This window comes from Microcaecilia unicolor, chromosome 11 (assembly GCF_901765095.1).
Source record: "Microcaecilia unicolor chromosome 11, aMicUni1.1, whole genome shotgun sequence".
Taxonomy (NCBI): Eukaryota; Metazoa; Chordata; class Amphibia; order Gymnophiona; family Siphonopidae; genus Microcaecilia; species Microcaecilia unicolor.
Window position 1 is genome coordinate 59,925,308 of NC_044041.1, and position 26,921 is coordinate 59,952,228.

At 43.4% G+C, this 26,921-nt stretch overlaps 1 protein-coding gene across 2 annotated transcripts in view; it reads left to right on the top strand.

The window, feature by feature from the left end:
- Window positions 1–26,921, top strand: part of CABIN1 (calcineurin binding protein 1) — a 267,407-nt gene that overhangs the window by 213,912 nt on the left and 26,574 nt on the right. For both annotated transcript variants that reach the window (XM_030218338.1, XM_030218339.1), the window contains exons 32-33: window positions 12,803–13,408; window positions 15,260–15,334. In XM_030218338.1, coding sequence (XP_030074198.1) covers window positions 12,803–13,408; window positions 15,260–15,334 — 681 coding nt within the window. The remainder of the gene's footprint in view (window positions 1–12,802; window positions 13,409–15,259; window positions 15,335–26,921) is intronic.

Sequence of the window (26,921 nt, forward strand, 5' to 3'; positions counted from 1 at the left end):
TGAGATACCTATGTTGAATGAAGGACCTGGACACTTTGATGTTTCCTCCTCAAGATCATGGCTACCAGGCTGGAATCTCCAGTTCACCATTATCAATTTTAGACTGTTGTGGGCCACTCTTTCTCCCAGTTCTAGAGAATGCTGCATGGGAAATTCCACCGGAAGGTTTTGGGTTTTGGCAATGCATGCTGCTTCCAGGAACAGTGAGCACTTCCCTGTCTACCGGAAGTGAAGATGATCTTCCACACCCCATCTGGGTACTCTAGCACCTATCATGTTTCCATCCATCACATCTCTTCTGGCTCCTGTGATAACCTTTTTGCCTTCAGGCAGCAGTTGCCCACTCTTGATCTTAACCTCAAGATCTTCCAAGCACTACCACTAGGTTTTTGAGAGAGAACTTTAGGTGACTCTCCCTTACCTCTGTCCTTAAGTGGAAACCTTTTCAAGCATCTTCAGTGAGGGGGGGATCAATTTCTGTTATAGGAGGAGTTACCCCTTCAGGACTGGATGCTTTTAATTTATTTTATTTATTTGTTATGACATTTGTATCCTGCATTATCTCAAACAGAGTTCAGGTTCAATGTGGCTTACAATCCAATTATAAGCAGGTATTGAACGTTTTCTTTTTAGGAGTTCAGGCATCTCTTTCTGAACAGTTTACCAGCTATACTTAGGAGATCATCAGAGTAACTACTTCTGTTTTTTTTTCCCTCCGTTTCATTAAAGGACTTCCAACATTTATGAGTAAGCATTCTTGTGGATCTTGGAGGGTTGCTGAGCTCAGATGTTTCCTGTTGTTAGACAGGTGGATTTATTTTTTCCTTACAAAAAGTGGCATATATTAATCCATGCTTGTTGAGCTTACAGAAACTATTTACTTATCTGCTAATGGTAAGTAGTTCCCAATCCTGTGAAGACTTTCCTCAAGAGATGTGTTGGATTCTTGGACAGCTTGAACTGGTAACATGGGGACTTATAGCGATGTCATCTGAGCTATGGTGAGATTACCGTGAAGCTTCGATTGTGCTCTCAGGGCTTTCTCTGAATAATCAGCACATCTCCTCTCTACTGAAACTCTAAGCAGTGACACAACTTTTGGTGGGTGCGTGGAATGGGACAGCGTGCAGCAGGAATGTCTCAACGCCATCCCAGCGAATAAAACAGTTTTTCGCTAGGCAGCCACTTAAGGAACATGGCAGTGCTGTTTCGGGGCCTAATTTGTATGCACCCTTGATTGAAAGTGTGGATTCATCAACTGATGAGCTTGACTCCGTTCAATCAAACTAGGGAGCCTCCGGTGCCCCCCTCACTGAGCAGGATTTAAAACAGCTGAAGGAGCTGAAAGAAGCACTGCAAAAGGATACTGCAGCCCGTGCTGCAGAACTGAAGGCTGTTATTCAGGATCTGTTTGAGGGAATGGAGGACCTGGGCATAAGTGTAGAGGATGCTGAGAATACTATTGAAAACCTTTCCTCCCACCTTACATCATTTTCAGTGCATCTGGATGCCAAAGATGTGCAATATGCAACTGTTATGGACAAACGATAATTTGGAGAATAAAGCCTGGCACTCCAATCTATGTTTCTGGTGTCTCCCAGAACTGACAGGAGAGGAAAATTGTGTGGAGCTGGTCCAAGCTATTAGCCATCAAATCCTAATGGGAGACCCGGACTTTGCTTCCCTTGCTGTGGCAGGTATGGATGACATTGTGGAGCGTGCACACACAGTGTTGGGGACTCCCTGAAATAATAATCCTCGGGACATTGTGGCATATTTTCAATCTTATGCTTTAAAAGACAATTTTTAAACTTAACATGCAGGAAGGGGCCAGTCTCGTTTCATGGAGTGGAGGTCTTGCTTTTTCAAGATTTGTCTTCTCTTACTCTACAGAAGCTCAGAGACTTTCACCCTATAATTAATATCTTCCAAAAAGAGTGCATTAGATATCATTGGCTCCTTTCCCTTTGGGTTATTTTTTCTGCTAAATGACAAGCAGCACTGGGTTAAAACCCTGAAGGAAGCATAAGAATCCCTGAGCCATGCGGGAATGTGGCAGGCGACTGAGCCTGCTTCTACTTCAACAGCTACATCAGTGGAGGCACTCTAGCCCAGGTGCAGGCAATCCACCCACACTACTTGAGCCAAGTGTCACCATTCTGCTAATGCCGGTCCAGTGGATATAGTTTGAGGACTTTATGCAATGTTTGCTTCATATTCACATAGTAGCTATTTTCAGCAGAGGATATATGTTTGTATTTTAGATATGCTGGGGGTGCATGGTAGGAGTGGAGGGAGAGGGGGCAGGAGGTTGTTGCAATTGGCAGCAACAGTTTGGATATGATGGGATGCTTTTGATATTGGACATCAAAAAATTGTACACACACCTGATGCTTAATGGCAAACTCTGTGTCCTTTTGTGGGTTGAAGTGACCTGGTCCTACTGTGCTAATGGTCCTTAATATTTTGTCTTGAAGTACCTGTGGGGTAAATTCCTCTTGCATCACCGTGGGGGTGGAGTGGACCACCTTTAAGAGACCCATTTAACAGAGATGGAACATCAAAAATTACAGAGGGAATGGGTGGTTAGAAGGTAAAGTTTGCCTATTTGCGGATGATACTAAGATCTGTAACAGAGTGGACACCCGGGAGGGAGTGGAAAACATGAAAAGGGATTTGAGGAAGCTAGAAGAACGGTCTAAGGTTTGGCAATTAAAATTCAATGTGAAGAAATGCAAAGTGATGCACTTAGGGAATAGAAATCCACGGGAGACGTATGTGTTAGGCGGGGAGAGTCTGATAGGTACAGGCGGAGAGAGGGATCTTGGGGTGATAGTATCTGAGGATTTGAAGGCGACGAAACAGTGTGACAAGGCGGTGGCCGTAGCTAGAAGGTTGTTAGGCTGTATAGAGAGAGGTGTGACAAGCAGAAGAAAGGGGGTGTTGATGCCCCTGTATAAGTCATTGGTGAGGCCCCACCTGGAGTATTGTGTTCAGTTTTGGAGGCCGTATCTTGTTAAGGATGTAAAAAGAATTGAAGCGGTGCAAAGAAAAGCTACGAGAATGGTATGGGATTTGCGTTTAAGACTTATGACGAGAGACTTGCTGAACTAAACATGTATACTCTGGAGGAAAGGAGAAACAGGGGTGATATGATACAGACGTTCAAATATTTGAAAGGTATTAATCCGCAAACGAACCTTTTCCGGAGATTTCAAAGATGGTAGAACGAGAGGACATGAAATGAGATTGAAGGGGGGCAGACTCAAGAAAAATGTCAGGAAGTATTTTTTCACGGAGAGAGTAGTGGATGCTTGGAATGCCCTCCCGCGGGAGGTGGTGGAAATGAAAATGGTAACGGAATTCAAACATGCGTGGGATAAGCATAAAGGAATCCTGTTACAAAGGAATGGATCCTCAGGAGCTTAGTCAAGATCGGGAGGCGGGGCTGATGGTTGGGAGGCGGGAATAGTGCTGGGAAGACTTATACGGTCTGTGCCAGAGCCGGTGGTGGGAAGCAGGACTGGTGGTTGGGAGGCGGGGATAGTGCTGGGCAGACTTGTATGGTCTGTGCCAGAGCCAGTGGTTGGGAGGCGGGGATAGTGCTGGGCAGACTTATACGGTCTGTGCCCTGAAAAGCACAGGTAAAAATCAAAGTAGGGTATACACAAAAAGTAGCACATATGAGTTATCTTGTTGGGCAGACTGGATGGACCGTGCAGGTCTTTTTCTGCTGTCATCTACTATGTTACTATGTTACTGCTCCGGTGTCCCATCGAACAGGAGTTGTATCTTGATTAACAAAGCAATTCCTTTTGAGGAATTCAAATGTGATAAAGATGAGCATGGATGCTGGGTGGTTTTACACTGTTCTTTATACAGGACCCTTTACATTTTGGTATCTTCCTGTATGTGCCTGATATCTCAGATAGTAGATTCTTCCTGCAGCTTCTGAAATTATTCTTGATCTTGCTGCTTTGAACGATGGTGATTGGTGGAGACTTCAATGCTGTGGCTGACCCAAGCTAGGATAGGAAATCTGTTAGTACAAGGGATGGTTCTCCCTCTAAGTGAGGGGGGGGGGGGTGATTTACTCTGTCCCAGATTGGTTCTTTCGTATATCTGGTGGCGCTACATCCAGGGGAGCATGCGTTTACATATGTCTCCCGTGCCCACCTCTCAGAAAGTTGGATAGATTATATTTTGATATTGGTGGTTGCATTCTCGGAAGTGGATGAGGTGGACATTACACAGGTGGGAGTCTTAGATCACGCTATGGTACATTTAACTTTGTGTACGTAGAGAAAAGGGCATTGTCCCATCTGTCGCATTCCTCACTATTTGAAAGAGGACCCAGACTTTGTTCAATTTTTATCCCGAAAATAGGCAGAATACTCTACCAATAATACTGCCCATGATGTGACACGGGGGTTATTTTGGGAGGCGGGGAAGGCAGCAATCAGAGGAGAAATTATATCTTACTTAGCATCATGCTGAAAGCAACTAAACAGACAAATTGTAATGTTCTAAACCCAATTTTTGTCAGGTGCAGGAGGATTTAGCTTGTAATTTTGACCCCGGAATACAGGGAGGCATTTTGTCAGCTTCAGACCTATTTGAATAGGTTGCTACATCAGCGCACTTTAAATAGTCTTTGTTATAGCCGCCACCGGCTTTTCCGTTACGGAAATCGTATGGGTACCTCTTTGGCCCACTTAGTCCATACGATTACAGGACCGTGTTTTGTGCCAGTTTTGCATGATCCAGTGGGATCTCTTTTGAAGTATAATCTTCCCTTTTCATGGGTAACGGCGGAGGACTTGGAAGCCTTACATTCACCTTTCCACTTAGGAGAGGTGCAATATGCCATTAAAACATCTTTGATGAAAAAAGCTCCAGGTCCAGGTGGGCTACTGTCAGAATTCTTCAAGATTTTGAGTCCTGCACTTCCCCCATCCTCTTGGCAGCACATAATGAGGCGGGACGTTTTCCGCAGACTCTGGGGGGGGGGGGGGGGTGATTCTCCCTATTTTGAAACCAGGATGGGACCCACAGCTTGCCAGCTTGTATAGACCCATCCCTTTTGAATGTAAATGTCAAGCTTTACATGAAAATGATAGCTAATCGTCTAACTCAGGAGAGATCCCCACTCTATCCTGCCCACTGCCACTGATCCTTTTGCTGCTGCTGTTTCTTTAAAATAGCTGCCGAGACTTCAAGTGGCAGAAGTCTTGCGAGGCCACCGCTTGAAATCTCTGTAGCCATTTTAAAGAAGCAGCGGCAGGAAAGAGTGGGGATCTTCCCTGCCTGTAAGAGGCCACTAGACCACCAGAATGTACTGAGGTATTTTCTGGGAGGGGAGGTAAGACTGGACTCACCTACACTTCCGTGGGATCCCCGCAGAACCCGAGTCCATCCCCGCGATAGCAGCAGGATTCCCGCTAACCCCATTTAACCCCATTCCCGTGCAGCTTTCTAGTCCCTTACCTCTTGCATCCCATTTTCTCTTGTGGATTTTCTTGAGGTAGAGTTGTATACCATTATTTTTATTCACTAGAAGAAGTCATGTGATCCATTCCTTTGTCATTCAAAATACTGATGAGTTCATGCTGCACAGTGCCTTTATATGGCAAATCACACAGATTTTTCACTTCTGTCTCCATCCACTGGTCAACAAACACAACCCATAGTTCCTGGACTGGTCTGGTGGGACTAAAGGAAAGAAGATTAGCAGGTAATATCTGTTTTCTCCCTTTGATGCATATGTTTAAAGCTCTGCTTAAATATTGAAAACCTTAGGAACTTTGGTTGGGGGTGGGAATTAAAATAGCCAGCAGGGAAGTCAAATATTCTGTAGAAGTGGGTACTCCAATGATCTTTTCTATATATTTGTCTGTTGCATATGTTATGTGATGATTCACTATTTTTGTCATGTTGGATTAGTTTGAATAAAGAAATGTAAAAAAAATATGAAAAAGCTTAGAATCAATAGTTATATCTTCAGAAGATTACACTGGATCTGAATATTCTAGTTTCGGCAGCAGAATTGGAACTACGGTCAGACCTTGTTTTTACTTTTAACAAGGATTTGGGCTCTCTTCCTTTCTTCCTCATTTTCTCCTTTCTTTCCGCCTTCCATTTCTCTGTCCACCTTTTACATCTCTTTTAACTCCTCAGCTTATCTTTCAGGTGGCCACCTTTGCTTCTCTTCCAAATCCGATCCCCTCCATCTCCAAATCATCTCATCCTTACCCCTTGCCTCCACCAACCCTTCATTTCTGTATGAGCACCATATACAGTCTTTGCAAGCATGGTAGGTATTTTCAAGAGTTGCAGGCTGAGTTCATGCATTAAGAGATCAGTTTAGTGCTCCAATGTGTTAATAAGTGACACTTGAGGCTGAACTAAACTCATTTAACAGCATGTGTGGTACAGCTAGAGTTGGGGGTCTATTTCCTGTCATGCTTTCTCAGTCTGCCTTTGTGGATCCTGAACCTTTGGTAGCTTGGCAATTAGTGTCTCAAAAACCTAGTGTAGGGCATAAACAGAACCAAGTTAGTATAAAACACAAATCCTGCTCAGGGCTACGAGGATTTGTCTTTCAGTGACACTACAATCAGCAGGTAGAACATACTAGACAGGAGTTTTGAAAATGGTTGCTTTTCTGGCACAGACTGTACACAGAAGTCTGCAGTTGTGAGACTGGTTTCTGTCAATCCCCCTGCCAGGGTTTGAATGATAATGGCTCAGACTTCTAGGAACATGTGCCAGGAACCAGCACAGAAAAGGGTTGAGTTCTAGAGACTGGGCTTCTGTTGGTCAAATCCTGAATCAAGAGGCAGGCTAGAAATTTAATGCAGAACATTGAACCTGCTGGGAAAGAGAACTTCAACAGCCGTGTAAAGATGTACAAATCAGAATGAGAAGACAATGAGTAAATGAGTTCTGTTTCTAAAGCTATTTTCAGAAGAATGTCTCATGTCCAGCACTCTAGATGCTTGGTAACATAGCAAACAAAAGTTCTGTTCTGAAGTTAAATGGTTGTATAAAATGAAAGCATAAATGGGGAAATTCCATAACTTGGCACCTCCAGTTAGATCTGCTGATTCCATTATAGAATTGGCGCTCAAGAGTGCAGCACTTGGCATGCCTAAATTTAGACACACATTTATGCCAGGCCTTACAGGCGTAAAAGCACCTAAATTCAACACTTTAGTGCATAACTTACAGTATTTTGTAAGTTACGCCTCTAAGAGCCCCACGCATGTTCCGCCCATGTATTTATAACCTTGCAGTTACTCGCTAGCACTTGCCATGTAAATGTGCATTCACTCATGTAAGTACTAGTATTCTCTAAATGTAATGAGGGGGGAAGTAGATAGTATGAGCTGGTTATTTTGCAGAAATAGCTTTTCCAGGGTCCATGTAAAAAAATCTGGCTCTTCACAAGTTTCAGGTATGACAATACATTGTCACAACTTATGATGTTTTTACATAACTATACTTTGTCCATTTTTGTAAAATTGCTTTTCATATTAATACATTTATTGATCTGATTTCTTTATAATTGTTCAAGCAAAATGTTTAATGTAACATAGTAATGTGGGTGTATATTGGATACAATAACAACAGAATTCAAAAGGACATGGAAAAAAACCCCAAAAAGGATCCATTAACAGGAAGAAGAATGTAGTAAAGTGATAGGATTATTATTTATTATAAGTGTTTATATTCTACCTATGTATTGAAACTACCTGCAGAGAAGCGCAGTGTAATTTGTACAGTGTCTGTTATGACAGCGCCAAACACCTTGCTGAGCAGACTGGTTAGGTCATTTTTACTACTGTATAACATACAGTATGTTGCTACTTGTCATAGTTTTTATATCCCAAAATTTTACACCTCTAATCACCCACAGGTCATCAAAATGCAAAGGAGACGAGACATTAGTGAAGAATTTAAAAAAAAAAAAGGAATAAAGCTTTTATTTAGACACATTACAGACATGCACTTCAGTTTATGATAAAAGAAACCGGGTGGATAGAGAGACTTCAGACTAGTAGTGATAGCACGTGAGAGCTCTCTTCTGAGGAGCGCAGGCTAAGTTTGGATACTGCTGACACCATAGAAATGGAAGATATGAAAAAACTGACTAAAGAGGGCAGATAGTGGGAATGGTGTTCTGTACCACTTGAGCAGTGAAGTGAAAAGGGGACCACAGAGAGCGTTAGGTAGAAATAGCTTGCATAGTTAAGGGGAGAAAGGACAGGTATGGATCAAATTGAAATATAGATATGGCAAAATTTTTGGAACCAAAGCTGATGTGAGGTCAAAGGATGGAGATTACTCAGAAGTAAAGAATAGATTATATAGATTGGGCAAAGCTGCAAGAATGAATTTTGTAGGAAACGGGGAGACAGTAGTGGGGATGAAAGAAGAGTAGGGTTTTGCCTTTTCTGTTTAGTTGCATAACCGTATATTCTGTAGTGTCCCTCCAGACTGGCACAGGTGAGTTGTGCACTCTAGCCCACAGATGGAGACTGAGAACCACAAACATCTCATCAGAGACCTATAACTATACTGTGCAGACCCTCTGAAAGTCAGTAGTTCTCAGTCTGTAGCAGATGGTGGACGTGGTCAGCCTGTACAGTTTCGGTCTAAGGTAGAAAATCCTTTAAGAAAAAAGAAAAAATTAGGCGATTGGTTTAGGTTTCTTTTTCAGTCCCTGATTGTTTCTGAGAGGATTATGACCAGGGGCAGGGTTTCCTCTCAGAACTGCTTAGCTCTTTGTTGACTGGATTGGGGCTGAGGTCCACGGGAGCCTCTTCTACCTCAGGGGTGCCAAATTCAGAAGGCTGAGTCTCCCCCCCCCCCCCCCCCCCCCCCCCCACATACATCCTGTTTTGGGCTCTTAGTGTTGTTGCCTCAGCCATACTCCTCTGCTTGGGTGCAGACATCTGGCTTTGAGTGCAGGGAGTCTTTCACTGAGCATTGCACTACCGCACTGTAACTGAAGAAGAAAAAAAAACACAGTCCCAAACTGAGTGCAGCATAAGAGGGAGAACTGGTACTCTTGCGGTTCAGTAGGGATTTTGCCTTCCTTCCACTCGCAGTACTCCGGTAGTGGCTTGTTTGTGTTTTGCTTGGAAGCGGGGTTTCCGTCCTGCCAGCGCGCTTCAATACAGGAGGACCGCTTGAAGTGTGCAGTTTGTTCGCACCGGGGGTTGGAAGAAGCCAGTACTTGCAAGTACTATGTGTGCCGGGGAAGCGCAAAGTCTGTGTCAGCAACCTCCTGAACACGCTTGGAGCTGAAAGATGCCCACAGGGACTTGCAGGAAAATGGTAGAGCTGGTGAGTCTAGCACTGCTGTGGCCCTGTCTTTAGCAGGAAGTGCCGCCATTTTGTCTCCTTCCTCGGAGGGGAGAGGGGTGTGTGACTTGTCCCCGATGAAATAAGCACCAGTGTAGGCCAGGCAGAGTGGCTGGCTGGCTGGCTGCAGTGGATTTTCTACCTGTGTTTTTATTGGCAATGTATAAGACCTTTTTGTATAAAGCAAGCTGAGGGTCCAGCTGCTCTAGCCCCGGGGAGTCACGTGGTGGGCTGCCTTCTCCTTCTCCCTCTCCCAAGTGTCCTCGGTGGGCTTGGGAGGAGGACTTCTTAGAGGATGTCTCCCAGGGGGCTGGAGAGGTCTGTGGCTGATCAGATGAGGACTGTGAGGATGCTGGGGAGCCTATGGAAGGGGACTCCTGGATGGAAGAATTGCCTTCTGGAGAGGATGCTTCTGTGGTTTGGGTCTTCCACAAGTTGCAGGAGCTCATCAGCCATGTTGTGGTTTGAGAAGGACCCTAAGGAGGCTCTGCTGCTCAAGGGCGTTAGGAAGTCCTCCCGCTCCTTTCCTGTTCATCAGGAATGTTATCCAAGCCCAATTGAATTTGCCAGATGTACCTTTCTGGTTGGCTCAGTCAGTGGTGCGTTTGTACCCTATCCCGGACACCGATAGTCTCTCCGGCCTCCACAGGGGAGGGTCCATGGTCACAAAGAAGAATACCTTGCCGGTGGAAGGGGGCACAGTGTTGCGGGATACGCAGGATGTAGTCTCTTTTACGATAGGCATTTGGCGGTTCAGGCCGCTATATGCGGAGGTCTGGTGGCCAGGGCCTGTTTCCGCTGGTCTGAGCGGGTGCTAGATTGGTCCTGGAATGATAGTAACTGATGGACCTGGACATGGCCAAGATTGAGCTGGGTTCTTTCTTTCTTTGTGATGCCCTGTGTGATGCTCTCCGTTCTTTCTCCAAGTCCATGGCGCTCAGTGTGGCGGCAAGGTGTTCTTTGTGGCTCTGTGGTTGGTCAGCGGATGGAGCCTTGAAATCTAAACTTGGTAAGTTTCCCTTTCGGGGCTCTCTTCTTTTTGGGAATGAGCTCAATAAGCTGGTTCAGAGCTTAGGGGAGACTAAGGTGCCCCAGTTGCTGGAAGATAAGCCAAAAGTGTCTGGAGGGGGGGGGGGGCAGTGTGTGACACAGTCTGTGGTGGTGATTGCAGACTCAGAATTTGCTGGGTGGCAGGAGTCTGGACTCGCCAGCTTGGACGGTAGTGATGACAGACGCCAGTCTACTGGGTTGGGGAGTGGTTCAGGACTGCTGGTCCCAGGAGGAGGCACAATGGTTGATTAATCAGCTGGAGACACGAGTGATCCATCTGGTGCTGCAGTCATTTCAGGATCTGCTGATGGGAATGATGTTGTAGATCCTCTCGGACAGTGTCATGGTGGTGATGTATGGGAACCATCGGGGGGTACCAAGATTCGTCCTTTGACAGAGGAGGTGGCTTGGGTGAAGCGTCATCTATTGGACCTCTCAGCTGCTCATCTGGCGTGGAGAACATTGAAGCAGACTTTCTCAATAGACATGTCCTGGATCCCGGAGAGTGGAGTGTAGGTAACAATGCCTTTCATCTGATGGTGGACATGTGGGATCTGCCAGCCAATGCCAAGGTACCAAATTTTTCAGCAGGAGAAGAAATTGCCAAGCGGAAGGCCATCTTATCTCCTCTAGGTGTTCCCCCCTTGACCCTTGATCGTCCAGGTCCTTTAGAGGATCAAGCAGCATTCAGGGTGCATCGTGTTAGTGGGCCAGGGTTGGTCACGCAGACTGTGGTACAGAGATCTAATTCAGCTGTTGGTGGGTCAGCCATTACATTTCCGGACCTTGACCAATCTGTTAGGGCAAGGGCCAATGATCATGCCCGACCCGTCTTCATTCTGTCTTACGACTTGGTTCTTGAGCAGGCACGCGTGAGGAAGCATGGTTTTTCTGGCAGAGTGATAGCAATCCTTCATTCCAGGAGGAGGTCGACCTCCCTGGTGTAGAGCGTTGAGCATGTTTCCATGCCCCAGATGTTGGAGTTTCTTCAGGACGGTTTCGAGAAGGGTCTAACTTGGCCTCGCTGAATGTTCAGGTAGCAGCCCTGGCGTCTTTCCGAGATTTGGTGAAGAGTAAGCAGTTTGTGTCCAACCCAGATGTGGTTTGGCCTTCTGTTCCGTGAAGCCTCAGTCTGATGCTGGAGATGTTGGTTTCTGTGCCTTTTGAGCCTTTGGCGATGTGTTCGTTGAAGGATGTTTGCTTGGACATGGTGCTTTTGGTAGCTATTTCATCAGTGAGGCAGATCTCGGAGTTGCAGGCTCTTTCGTTTAGGGAGCCTTTTCTGATGTTTTCCAAAGAGAAGGTGGCCGTGCAGCCGGTACCTTCCTTCCTCAAGGTGGTCTCCATTTTGCATGATAATTAGTCGGTTTTACTGGTATTGGGGTCAGCTAAAGGTGCCCTGGAACAGCATCATTTGCATTGTCTTGATGTTCAGAGAGGATTGCATGTCTATTTGCAGAGGACGCATCTGTTTCAGAGGCCGGACAGATTGTTTGTGCTGCTTGGTGGTCCCCGCCATGGGGAGGCAACTTCCAAAGCTACCATTGCCAGATAGATAAAGGAGACAGTGTTCTTGGCTTATATTCTCAAGGGTTAGACAATGCCCTTGCAGCTTAGGCTCACTCCATCAGAAGGCAAGCGACTTTTTGGGCGGAGAGTTCTTTGGTTCCAACACAGGACATTTGTAAGGCAACAGTTTAGTCCTCATTGTACTCTTTTGCGCGGCATTTTCATTTGGACGTGCAGGCCCGGTAGGACCCGGATTTTGGGGCCAGAGGTTTTGAGTCTGGGTTGCACGGGTCCCTCCCTTGATGGTCACTGCTTTGGTACTTCCCAACATGCTGGTCTGGAGGGATGCTATGGAAGGAGACATTAGATCTTAGCTGCTAATTTGCTTTCCTTTAGCCTCTCCAGACTGGCAAAGGGCCCTCTCTGTTTCAGTGTCTGTGTGCTCAGCTTGTGTCATGGATTCCTTGTTGGAATGTGTTATTTGGTACTGCGAGGTTTAGGTGGCAAAATTTTAGTCTGTATTGGAGTAATATTTTTTTTTTTAAAGGAGGGGGCTACAGCTAAAAGGTAGCAGTGACAGGGCTACTAGAGTAGCTTGGACGTACAGTTCTGAGAGGCTGCTTGGTGGGCCGGAAGGTGGTTCTGCTTTGCTTTTCTAATACTGACTCTCAGGGGGACTGCACAATATAGTTCTAGGTCTCTGAGGAGTTTGTGGTTCTCAGTCTCCATCTGCTGGTCGGAATGCACAACCCACCTGTGCCAGTCTGGAGGGACTAAAGGAAAACAATTTAGCAGGTAAGATCTAATTTCTCCTTCTTTTTCAAATGATGTTTGTCTTTAACATAAAACATGATTTCTTTATTTTGTTTATAAGGCATCAGACGAGCAGGCTACAAGATTGACTGCTGCTAGGGGAATGACAACAGACGTGTCGAACAAGGCAAAGTCTGAGGACAGTAAAGAGGTTCTTCCCAAAAAGGCAGCTTTGACGGACAGAGTTCTCCAAGGTGCAGAGAATGGAGTCAGAGATGCAGCACCTTCTGGTGCTATGGACACAGAGGAGCTGTGGGTAAAGAGCAGTACGGACATATCCAGGCCTGTATCAACTGAGCCTATGGACCTTGAAGGGCATTGTAACGAATATGAGAAAACAGATACCTCTCTAAAACGCAATGAGGCAAATCGGACTATGTCTCACAGGGCCTCTAAAGAAAAGAGTCCTGAAATCCGAGCTCCTGAACTCTCCCTGGAGGATTTGAGCATTAGCTCAAAGCAGCAGCAACTGCAGGTGGCTAAAGCTTCTGCTGAGGAGCCTGTGCAAAGGCTGAGCAGAAAGAGGAAGCTGCTAGAGGACACAGAATCCAGCAAGACCCTTCTACTGGATGCATACAGGGTGTGGCAGCAAGGTCAGAAGGTCATGGCCTATGACCTGAGCAATATTGAGAAGATTATGTCTGAAACATACATGTTGATTAAACAGGTATGCACTGTTCATTTAAAACTGATTTAATTTCTTTGTTTAACATTTCTTGTTTTTATTTCCACCTTAACCCCACTCCCTGCACTTCTTCTTTCAAAGATGCATTCTTTATTCTCCAATCCTGCAGCTGGACTCCAGTGTGCTCCCACTGACCGTACATTCCCTGTGTCTGCCACAAGAATGTTTGATGGACTTTTGCAGCCCATTGAACTCACCTTTTATCCTCTTATGCCACTCCTGTGTCTTCTGCAGGGACCTTTGCAGCCCGTTGAGCTCTCTCCTTCCTGCTTGGCTGTTTTATAGGGTAGATCAACATCTTGAGAAATAGTTTTGGCAGGTGTAATCCCAACACTATGAGAGTAGATAGTGCTGACACCACAGAGAGGGATCTGGCATGATTCTGCACTTCTGGGACGTACTGTTCTTCAGCTGAAGTGTTTAATTTATAGGAAGAAACCTCATTGTCCATATATAAATGAAAGAGCCAAGAGGCTGCTAACTAAAATTCAAAGACATTCAAAACATAATACACAGGAGCTGCTTCTAAACATTGATACTAGTGATGAAATTTCCCTTCATTTTCCAAAGGAGCAGTAAAACACACCCTAGAGGCTTGTTTTGTTCCACATTCAATAATTGCATGAACTGAGAATGTGCTGAGTAGAATTGTTTTATGTGTAGTTCTGTAAAGCATTTTCTGCATGTAAAGCGAATTGTCAGATGTTATGCATGTATAGGCATTCCTGTGGGTGGAGTTGTTAAGTGGCTGCACCTGCCTTCGATCAGGTGGAACTTTGTACTAGGGCTAGTACATGTCTACTTTTGAATTTTCATAGGTCCTCTGTTGTAAAATTACCCTCCTAAAGAATGTCTTTTCCCTCTGTAAACAGGCGATCTTAATGCATTGTGCACAGGAACAGAGAGAGTTATTGGCCCAGTGTGCCAGATTCCATTTCTCATAGGAACATAGGTGCTATGCAAGGTCAGACCATGGTCCATCAAGTCCAGCATTCTGCCTTTGACAGTGGCCAGTCCATGTCATGTGGAGGTAGCTAGAAGACTCTTATGGGAGGATTCATTCTCTATTGCTCATTGTCAGAAATCTGCCTTTTAAATGTAGTGTTTAAAATAAAAGCACTTCTGCAAATGGTTGAACATAGGGTTACCATATGTCCAGTTTTACCCGGACATGTCCTCTTTTTGAGGACATGGATGGTCAACCGGGCGGGTTTTGCCAGCCTGCCCATTTTTCCAAACAAACAAGCTGGTGGGCGGGCCTAATGGTGTCCTATCCTAGCCTCCCCTCCCCTTACCTTACTCTACTGCCCTGGTGGTCTAGTGAACTCTTTGGGGCAGGAAAGAACCCCCTCTTTCCTGCCCGGAGCGCTGCCTTAATTCTGTTCCCCTTGCAATGCTGAGTGCTGATGGTCCCAGCGCCAATTCAGAATGGCCACCGAGAGTTGACACGGCCTCGCGAAACTTCCGTGGAAGCGGCCATTTTAAATCGGCGCCAGAACCGTCAGCACTCAGCATTGCAAGGGGAACAGAATGCAGGGCAGTGCTCCAGGCAAGAAAGAGGGGGCTCTTTCCTGCCCCAAAGAGGTCACTAGACCACCAGGGCAGTAGAGTAAGAGGAGGGGAGGCTAGGACACCCTTAGGGGGGGGTGTAAGGGATGGGGCAATATGTGGGGTGGGGTGTGAAAGGGGGCAGGGCGAGGGTGTGGTGAGGGGTGGGGCATGTGTCCTCTTTTGGGGGGGGGGGGGGGGACCAAATATGGTAACCCTAGTTGAGCAGTGCCAGTGAGTGAGCGAGCTTGATTTTTCCTGGCTTCCTTTTCTTTTCTCTTCCAGGTGGATGGAGAAGCAGCACTGGAGCAAGCCATCAAGTTCTGCCAGGTGCAGATGGGAAGCTCCATGCAGAGACAAGTAAGTGTATTCTGATCAGAGATATCCAAAATGTGGGAATTTAAGAGGAAAGCGGTACAGGTGGAAGATCTTAACCTGAATGACATGGATTGGAGTATTGCATCTGCAGAATCAAAAGTAGAGGAACCTGGATACTCTGAGAGCTTTCCTCAAATAATAGTAGAACAATTAGGGAGGGGCAATTACTAGACGTGGCACTTTAGAACAGATAAAGTGTCTCTAATGTCTGGGTAGTTTCCCATCTGAGTATTAGTGATCATCAGGCAATATAGTTTGTTATAAAGCCAAGGCAGGTAGGAGTTACACAGAGGTCCAAGTTGTGGATCTCAAAAATACCAACTTCAGTGAAGGTGGCTGGCGGGGGAGAGGAACAACTTTTCCTGAGTCTGTGTTATTCTCCTTCTCTGGCCATATTCAAATCCAGTTTAAATGCTCACCTTTGAGTAAGCATTTCTTTATAATACATTCTTACAAACTAAATAGTAAGCTCCATTGAGAAGAAACTGTCTTGTTTGTATCTGTACAGCACTGTCTATGCAAAGATGTAAACCTCCTTGGTTATAGCACAAAAAGGTGGTATATCAAATCCATGACCCCTTTTACCCTTAGTAGCGCTGGAGAAATGATTAATAGTAAAGACCTATATGATATGGCACCTGCTACAGTATTATCTTGACTCAAAAGCCGTTCTGTAAAATGTGATTCATGGGACCTTCGAACATTATTGTATGTAGAAGTTCAACTATTATGTTTCTTACCTCCATGTCATTGTAGTTTCAACATTGTGGACTTTTGTTATTGTGTTAGGAAAAAACAAAATATGTGAACTAAGAAAAAAAAAATGATTAGGAGTAGAAATAAGTGACTAGAGAGCAGTGGGCTAATTTGTAAGGAGCTGTAGTATGACAGAGGACAAGGAAACCAGTAAGCTTTTCAAAAGAGGTTACTGAAAAAGTAATGAGGACACGATAGGAATTATTTGGAAAGGAACAAAACTGAGGCCATTGTAATGCTTTTATATATATCTGTGGTGTGACTGCATCTTGAGTACTGCATGTAGTTCTGGTCTCTCCATCTCAGAAACATTATAGTGCAACTAGAGAAGGGTCACGAAAATGATAAAGACCTACCGTGTGAAAAGAGGCTAAACAGGTTAGGGCTCTTCAGCTTGGAGAAAAGGCAACTGATGGGGGATGTAATATAGTAATAGAGAAAATTACAGCATATAACAACCACTGTGGTCTATCTAGTCTGCCCAGTTAGGTGGCTGGAATTCTAACTGCCACTCTGTGCATTTAACACCTATCCATGCAGCTCCTGCTGCTCTGTGCAGCTTACACCCCTTTCTGTGTCTTAAGTTTTGGTTTGATTTCATGCTTTTTCCGCACATATTTACATTTTTCTGCACATATTTATCTCGCACATTTTTGAATTTGGTCATTGTTTTTGTCCCCATCATCTCCCTTGGGAGAGTATTCCCGGCATTCACCACCCTGTCCTTGAAAAATAATTTTCTGATGTTACTCCTAAATCTATCTCCCTGTAACCTCAATCCAATTCTTCTAGTTCTACAATTTCCTCATTTCTGAAAAAGATATGTTTATATATTAATAACTTTTGAAGTATTTAAACATAGATTATATTAATACTCTTCAAGTGTTAAATGGTGGGAAAGGACAGCTTCAGATTCTTTACAGGGGTGTATGTATGATAGTAAATTCTCTTTTCAGAAGAAAGGGTTTATGCAGAACTAGAAAAATAAAGTGGACATAGCTGTAGGGACAGATGGGATATATCTTAGTATATTAAAGGAGCTTACTGCTCTGGCTGGAACCACAAAGAAACTGTTGAAAGATTTTTGGAAACTTGAGAAGGGCAGATGTCTGTCTTCACACAACTGTTACCAGGAAGGAAGTTGGAAATTAAAGGCTTGTTACCCAGATCTCAATGGTGGGACAATCAATGGAGAGAATGACCTATCTAGAATCCATCAGGTCACAGGACTTGAGGCAGCATGGTTTTATCAGAGAGAGAGAGAGAGATGCAGTAGGACTCCGATTATCCAGATGTCCAATTCTGTTTGTTCTTTTCAGAATTTTTCTACCGTAATCTCCATATTAGTTATCACATTATGCCTGATATACATTAAAAAAATTATATTGTCATTTAAAGTTTGGTATTTTTTCCCATTTATTATTGAAAACAAGAAATGCTCAACATGTAATGCTCACCCTGGGATTCTATATAATCTCGCCAAGATTTCTGCATGGAACTGGAAGCATATTCTATAACAATGCGCATAACTTAGTTAAGCTAATCAGTGCTGATAATTGGATAAGAACTAATTATCAGCACTAATTGGTATTAAAATTCTGTAATGTGGTGCACGTAAATATGTCATATTCTTGAAAAGTGGGCGTGGAATGGACAGGTCATGAGTGTTTCTAAAATCTATGCACATTGTTATAGAATGCATCCACGCCATGCCTAATTTAGGCATCTGGATTTACACCAGGTTTTACTTGGCATAATTGACCGTGATTAAGTTTAGTCGTGTGGACCGACGCTCAGCGTATTCTATAAACCACACAGAAATTTAGGCTTATTCTATAAAGTATGCCTAAATTGAAGCATACTTTATAGAACATGCCTAAGTGAATTTCATTTTGGCGTGGATTTTGTAGGTGTGATATATAGAATATAGTCCTCAGGGTGTGCTCTTTTCAAAAAGGAATGACCAATCATCCAGATTTTCCATTATCCTGACTGCTGTCTGCAGAGGTTAGTCCAGGTAATTGGCATCCTACTGTAATGTCAAACAAATGATAAATTTGAGTGACGAGAGAGAGAAATCAAGGGCATGCATTGGATGTAATTTACTTGGATTTTGATACTGTCCCATATAAGAGGACTCGGTAATAAACTAAATAGCAAGGGAGTGGGTCCCAAAGTGGTGAACCAGATTACAAACTGGTTGAGTGGACAATGGACGATAGTGGTAAATTGAATTCACTCAAGATATGATTATTTGAAGTATTTTATTTTACGTCTATTTTGCTAACACTAGCAAAACTGATGTAGGCTCTCATAATCTGTTTTAATTTTCTGTTTTTGATGGTTTTGTTTTTATAGTTAAAACAGATATCAGAACAGATTTTCTAACCAAATGTCCTCTCCTATCACAAAACATCAGCAAACAGAAAAGTATTAAGACACTTTCAAAAAACTATATTCTGCAATTGCCAAGAAGTTGCATAATTGCAGCTTACAGATAAAACAAACATGACACAATTAAAATCATAAGTTAAAAGAGACACCAGACAACATAGAACATCTTTTAAAATAAGGAAAGGATGCCTCAGTGGTTAGTTCTGAGGCTGGTTCTCTTCAGTATCTTTGCAGCCAATGTTGCAGAAGGATTAGAAGAAAAGGGTTGTGTTTTTGCAGATGAGACAAAGATCTGCTGTTTAAGAAATAACCCAGGGTAGGAAGGCGATCAGAAGGGTCCTTAAAAGTTCAGAACATGCTAGGTAACGTTTCTGATAACGTTAATGATTGCTTTGTGGAACAGCTTGTTCTGAAACCATTGAGAGGGGAACTTCTTTAGATCTACTTCTTACTGGAATACAGAGTCTGGTATGAGCAGTATCTGTGGTGGAGCAGCATGACAGTGGTGATCACAATGCGATCAAATTTTTCATAATCCTTGGAAGAAAACTGAAGAAAATTACTGCTGTAGTTTTTTAATTTTAAAAAGAGAGAGAATGGTAAATTAGAAGTGCGCCATCTCAGGAAAGAGTGCACACTATGTGCATATAGTGTGCACTTGTAAAGACATTTGTCTTGGACAGAAGGTTTGGTTGCTGTTTTCTAATTGTGCTCCTCATGGAGACATGAGCTTAAAACTCCACTCAGGTTGGCCAGGCAACCGCCTGTCTGCATTACAGTTATGGAAGATGCTTGTACTCAAAGCGGCAAAAAATAAAATCTAAGCAGAACAGAGAAGACTCAATATCTGTGGAATGACTTCTCAACCCAGCCCGCAGTTCTTCACAGTCTGCAGAGTTGGTGGCTATTTTAGATCTAAGTTCTGCCTCTATGTGCACTTCACAGCTCTCAGAGCCACCTTGCGATCTTCCTATAGAAACCGTGGGTTCAACAGCCATTTTACATGAATGTACAACTTCTATCACTGCCTCAGTGATCTCTGAGCTGCCTTCTTTTTAACAAGCAGACACTTTGGAGTTGCTAACTGTGGAGGGTGTTTGTTCTGTTTTCTCTCCAGATTTAAATTTTTCACTTTGTGAAGCTTATTCTTTCTCATGTGCACCAGATGAGTCATCAAACTTCTTCAAAATTTGGGAAATATCTTGGATTCTCTATTTTCTTTGAAAACTTTTATAGCGGCCAAAGCTGTTTTCTACAATATATCACCTAATTCATAGACTAAAATATCTATTTCATGGCACAATTTTCATCCAGTAGCCCAAGTCCTGGTCTCAGTGGGAACTCGTTCATAGGGTTGCTGGAAGGTCTCTTTAGGATTCTGTAAATGATTCAAAACGCTGCTGCCTGATAATTAACAGGTTGTGAGAGCATATGTGACCAGCTCTGGGAAAAGTCACCAGAAACAAAAAATGAGGTTTTAATGAATTCTGTTAGAGCAAACAATTTTTGTAATACAACAGTCCAAACCCTATCCTTTTATGGATGAAGGGGAAGTTACAGAAGTTCAAACATGGAACTTTTTCAAACTGCTTACGGACCCATAACATGAAAAATTGCTCATTCCCAACATTTTTGATCTGAGACTTCAGTCACCTTTTCCCAAAGATGATCACATGGTACACCCTATTTGAAGCATTTATGTTGGTTCCTAGTCAAGCTCACTGTTAGACATGGTGGTGACCTGGGCAAAATTTGAGAGAGTACCCAGAGCCCATCAGCAAGCTGTGCCCCCTGCAGTTCTGCTTGTATAAATACTGTTTTCCCTGGGTGTCCTGTTGTGTGGAAGCCCAGGGGCAATTGCCCTGGTTGCATAACCACTACCCCACCCCCAATGCCACCCTGCTTCATATATTATACAGGATAAAGTTTAAGGTTTTGACTTTAGTCTTTAGGACTCAGGATGGGAGGGCTCTGGAGTACTTACAGAAATTATTGCATAAGCGTGTGCCGTCTACAGCTTTTTACCTAAGAAACTTTGAAAGTGTTGCACTAGGCCAGTATTGGAAGCAGAATGCTTGGGATCTGCCTTAACAAGGCTTGTTATAGGTTCTTATAATTAATGCAAGCAAAGTGTACAGTCATACATTTCAGTGCACAAATTCAAGAGAGCAGTGGATGAAAAGAGGCAAAATACTGATAATGTGTACCTACCAGCCTCTGGGTGATCTTTGATCAGTTCAAGCAATGTAATAAAGTAATGTCTGGAACCAGATGAATGCAGGAGTACAGAGGGAGAAACATAGCCAGCAGAAAGAAAGTACCTGATAATGCCTCTGTACAAGTTATTGGAGATGTCATCTAGATTTTTTTTTTTTTTTTTGTACAGGCACTTCAGGTGGTAGGGTATAGTGTGGAGGTGCGGATATGTTGGAGAGGTCAAAGCTGCAGGTGGCTTTTCATGTATTCATTTTTTAAGCTGTTAATATTTAATTGGTATTTAGTATCTTAAACCACCTATGAAAGAGGCAGAGCTTATTAAAAGTGAGCAAAATCAGTTTGTACAGACCCTGGTTCCAAAAGGTGATGACTGTTGAGCAGCATGTTTAGTACAAATGTTCTGTATCATGGTTGTGGAGTAGCAGGGTACTGTTAGCAGGAGGTGCAATGGTATTGCTGTGTGTTTGTGACGTTAGGATTATCCAAGAGCAGAATAAAGAAGTGGCAGTTTGCACAGTTGCAATTGAGATGGAATGGAGGGCTTCTTTTCTCTCTGGATATGGTATGTTTAGTGTTTCTCTTGCTTTGTTTACCTCTGACCATAGGGAGAGATGTTAGGAATGGTTAACTGTGTGCAGCTTACATTAGAAACATATAGCCAAGGGCATGTCTGACTTCTTTCATTCAGTCACCTCTTAACTTGCACTGTATGCTCAGCTCCTCATTTTATTAGGAAGTTAGCTGTTGGAGAAGTTGAGGTTTGCTGGAAGAATGGACTTGCATAGTCTAACTTAATTTTAGTCTGATAGAGAAGCTTTTATTTTCCAGAGGCAGGTGTGTGTCATCCCCAGTTTATCCAGTTCCTGCTGCTCATTGAGTTCTTTTATTGGTCTTTGGTTTTCTGTAATGCTGTAACCTTCCCTTCTGCTCTTTCTTTAGGAACAGGAAAGGAATTAGAGACTTCTGAGCCTGACAGAGGAATCTTATTCTGTATGTAAAGCCTGGCGCTCACATCCAGAGAGCTGTAGAATTAATTCTTCATTCAGACTGTATGAGAGTGCAGGGACACATTTTCCACTAGTGGGAACTTTGTAGCATGGATATGAGTGCAGGTTACTAAACCCTTTCTTCACATAATTTTTTTTCTTTTTCCATCTATGGCTAGGAAGAAAGCATTTTACTTCTGTGCAGTGTTAGTTGCTAACCCAGATTTAAGGGTCTTACTATTCTGTGTTATGAAGATGCTGGCTGTGTTCCTCCATGCAGAGGCTTATTCTTTCTGTTCTCTCTGATAGGATCCTGAGGGGCTCATAGATTTTTATCTCCTCTTCCAGTGTCTTAATAAGAAATACTGAAATAGGAGCTGAAAATGCAGAACAGAGTCATTTGTTCCTTATAACCAGCCAAAATCATTCTAGTCCCAAGTGATCGTCTTCCATTGAATGACACTCTTCAGCAACTCCAGCCTTTTTCTTTCAGCACCCTCCGGTGGAAGGCACGGTTTCTCACATCTTTGTAATAGAAGCAGAACATGTATGGCTCCCCCTTTTCTGAGCCATCTGATTTGTTACAGCAAAATCTTTACCTCAGATGGGGTAATCTGTGAGACAGGAAAATATTTTTCTGCACAATTTCTCCTCTTCATGCAATACTGCTTTCTGAGTCTTTTGTAGTGCTGAATTAACTACTACACTCAGCAATTATACTATATTTCTCATGTTGCTGGGATGATATATGATATATAATATATCAGATACGTGGAGCATTTCTGCAGTCTAGCATTCCTGTCCCTCAGGTGTGAAGCTTGTGTGTGCATGTCAGGTAGATGCATACCTCTACCATTTTTTTTTTTTGTTACATTTGTACCCCGCGCTTTTCCCACTCATGGCAGGCTCAATGCAGCTTACATGGGGCAATGGAGGGTTAAGTGACTTGCCCAGAGTCACAAGGAGCTGCCTGTGCCTGAAGTGGGAATCGAACTCAGTTCCTCAGTTCCCCAGGACCAAAGTCCACCACCCTAACCTCTAGGCCACTCCTCCACATATGTTTCTTATATAGATATTTTGTTCTTAATTTGGCAAGTCTACTGTTTTGCCCACTGGCAAATGCAATCTCTAAATTCATCTTCCATAATGGAGTTCTTTGTCCCACCCCCACCCTTCATTTGGCTGTTTAGTATGGGAAGAAATCCTTCTCCTAAATGCAGAATACCGTAGCATCTTCTCAAAATAAAAAGATCTTTTGGCCCACCAACTCTGCCCAGTTGTCCTGTCCTATACAGACCCTACTTGTCTTCACTGATCTTAGTTCCAAAGTTCTCCTATTTGAGAGAGTTTACCCCGGTGTCTCCTGATGACATTTTTCATCATTTTTTTCCCTTTATTTTTTAATCTTGTGTTTTCTTTACAAGAGAGAGAGAAGAAAAACGTCAGCATGTCACAGAAGTTCAGTTGGCGTCTCTGAACCTTTTGATACTCTTTCAAAATGCTTTGTTGGTTTTGCTGAAAACCTAGGCAAAGACGAAGGTAGGCATTGCACTATACTTTCCCTATCAGCTAGGAAGGATGGTCTCAGCTATTTCTGCAGTCAGAATGAGGCAGAAGAGAGGCTTCTTTTGGTGGAGAACCAAGATGAGTTCCTTTTCTGTGCAGAGATCTGGTTTACCAGGTCATTCTTAGCAGAATTACTAGATACCTCCGGACACAGTAACTCCAAAGGTGCAGACACGAAAGACTATTCCCAGGTTCTGTTAAACCCAACTAGTATCTCTTAGAAATGATTAGGCCCAGAGCACAGTTGCCTAATCAGCATTCATGCAGACCTGATGGAATATTATCTACTGCTTCTTCCAAAAGCACAGGAGAAAACGAAATATGTCAGCACTGAGACTGTGCCTAAGTGTAGAAATGAACATTTACCTCCAACGTACTTCACCAACTCTAAATGTCAGCACAAGAGCAGCCTCAGCTCAGATTGGGGCCCATCAGATTGCCTCTGTTCAAACTGCCAATACAGTCCCAGCACAAGCCTCGTCTGCTATATACTCTTTAACTGGGACTCTCCTGGACATCAATCTGTTATGAAACCTCCAGCATCTCCGACACCAGTATTAGGATAGCAGACGAATGATCCTCATTCTTTCAGAGCAGCCTCGCTTCTTCCTGCAATAGATGTTCAATGAATTCATTAAGGGGTGTTGTAAAGAGCTGCCAAACGTTCACTATCATGAGCCTATTGCTATGACTTCTCAATCTAGTGGCATAACCCCTGAGCAGAGAGATTCATGATTATCTTAAGATCCTCAGAGCCTGAAGCGGTGCAGTCATTACTACTATGTTCCTTGGCTCTGACATTTCCACAGATGTGCTGCAAAAATTCTCAGATCCTGAATCCTCTTTTTGAGTTTGATGTGAATGCTCCATGGGAATTCCGTCAGAAGTTCTCCTCCCAACAAGCCAGCTTATGAGGTCTGTTTTTAGGAAAGGAGTATAGCAAGTTTTAATAAAGCATAAATCACTCATGCAGCATGTGGCAAAAGTGTAATTTCTCCTAAAAACAAGAAATAGAAACATGCTGATGTCTTTGGCCTCCTGAAATGGCAATTCCTATATATTGTCTCCTCTAAGATCAATATAAGATTAACCATACTGGGTCAGACCAGTGGTCCGTCTAGCCCAGTATCCTGCTTCCAGCAGTGGCCAGTCCCTGTCACAAGTACCTGGCAGAGTCCCAGATTGGTAGAATGGCAAGATTCCATTCTACCAATCTCAGGGATATCGGTGGCTTTCCTCATTTCTACCTCAATAGCATACTATGCACTTTTTCCTCCAGGAATTTGTCCAAACCTTTTTTTAAACCCATGTAAGCTAACTGCTGTTAACACATGCTCCATCAATGAGGTTTAGAGCTTAACTATTCATTGAGTGAAAAATACTTCCTACTATTTGCTTTAAAAGTATTACCATTACAACAGTTTAAATGTGACCAGCTCCACTTACCAATCACTTTTCAAAAAGATTGATAAAGTTCCAACCAGCACAAGGTTTCAATAAAGTCCAGCTCTCCCAGTACTTGGTAGTCTTGGTAAAGGTTGTGCCTCTTAGACCATTTAAGTCAGAAGATCTTCCAAGGGCAGATATTTTCAGCTTGCATTGCAGCTCATCAATTTTATACGGTACAGTATATGCATGTCATTTTCCAAAAGATGTTTACTTCCTCCAGTCTATCACCTCAAGCACAATCGCAGCTTGCAGCCATCTTAGCAGAAGTTAAGTGCAGGGCAGGGTTCCCACTAAATAACTTTGAGCTGCATGGGAGTCCTCTGCCGGTGAGGAAGAGATGCCACATCATCGCACTTTCAGTCGCATGGAAGTTATATGTACCAGTATTTTAGGTCCAGAACAAAACATTTTAAACCTAATATCAGTAGGAGTGAGGGCTGGAGACAGACAGACAGACAGTAGAAAAATATAAGAGCCAGAGTCAAAGTTTTGGTGTACCGACTCCACACCCCTGGTTATTACTACCATAAAAGAGCCCTTTCCTGTTTAAAAGATAGCCACATCAAATTCAGTGCCCTGTCTTTGTTGAGGTGTATCCGTGAAATAGAGGCCAGCCAAGGTAGACCATCACTGCTTAACCAAAAACAGCAATCTTTTTTCTTTTTTACTTGAAATATCTGTTGCAGCTAGTGTTTCTTCAAAACCTATGCCCTACCCTACCTCTAGGAGTTCAGGTTCATTTCTTTCCTCACCAGAGGGAGCAAATTACCACAGATTACTGGGTTTTCAGAATGGTAAAAACAGGCTACCAGGTGATGTTTCTTTTGTGCCCGCTCTATCCGACCCTTAATGTAGTCTTGTCTACCCATCAGCCGCACTATTCTGTTGTGGGAAGAGGCCCATCATCTACAGTGCAGTTCCATTGAGCTAGTACCCCTCCATGAAAGGAACCAAAGCTTCTGTTCCACGTACTTTCCGATTCTCAAAATAACAAGTCTCTTCCCTGCAAAGAGAAATTCAAAGTGAACATTCTTGCCTTAAGGAGGCTTGCATCCTGATCCACATCCACTACAGATATGTCCAGCTTCAACTACAAGGAACAAGGCCCTTCCTTTTAGCCTCACATTGACCCTCAGAGTTTTTACCAGATGTCTTGTAAATGAGGCCATCTGGTGTTTCCCTACTATAGCAGCATTCTCAGAAAACCAGGGTTACTCCTCAGGAGCGAGGCAATTCATCTTCTCTAGAGCCTAGATTTTCATTCACAGGGGCCATTCTAGTTAATATACTAGCAAGAGCGTTTCAGCCTCTGAACAAACTGCACTCCTTGATGCTGCATATCTATCATATACAGATTTTGGAGAAGGTTATAGCCAGAGCCTACTTACAGGTGGTGTCATATGGCCACTGCAATATATGTAGTTCCTTTTAGCTTGTCTAAAAATAGGGATGGTTTCAATGGGATCATGGGTTCCAGTGGAGCCAGCATATCAAAGTTCTATCCAACATACTGCATCTGCCATTTCAGCTATGAGATATCCTGCTGGGGAGATGTCAGACAGCAATCACAAGAAGTATTCCCTGTTCTCTGCTGGAATATCATTCTGTTCTGACAATAGATGCTTCTAACACAGGGTGGAGACTCAGCTTAGACTTCTACTTCTCTCAAGGGACCTGTTTGAAGTCTGAACACTGCCTCCACATCTTGGCTCAGAAAGACCTGAATCTCTCTGCCATATTTTATGCCCTTTGAGTCTTTCTCTATCAAAACCACTGAGTTCAAACAAACAGCCAAGTGGCCATGTTTTATGTTGTCAAGCAGAGGAAGACAGGATCACTCTGCCTCTTTCAATTAACAGCAAGGATTTGAAATGTCATAACAAATCGTAAATACAAATAGCTTACCTCCACAGTGTCCAGAATAATGTAGCTGACAGTCTCAGCAGGATCCTTCAACCACATGACAGGCTGCAGGACCTTGTTACGGAGGGACCAATCTTTTAAGTTTTTGGGACCCTTCAAAGAAATCTATTCTTAAGCATCAAACGTGCAAAAATGCTGCTTTACTGTTGAGTCTGTCCATTGCCAGATCTGATGAGGGATGGTTTTGCAATACCTTGCAATTGGTCTGTTTTCTACACTTATCACCCAATCCCATTCAAAGCAAAGACTACACACAAGCTTCAAAAGAAGGTCAGGCA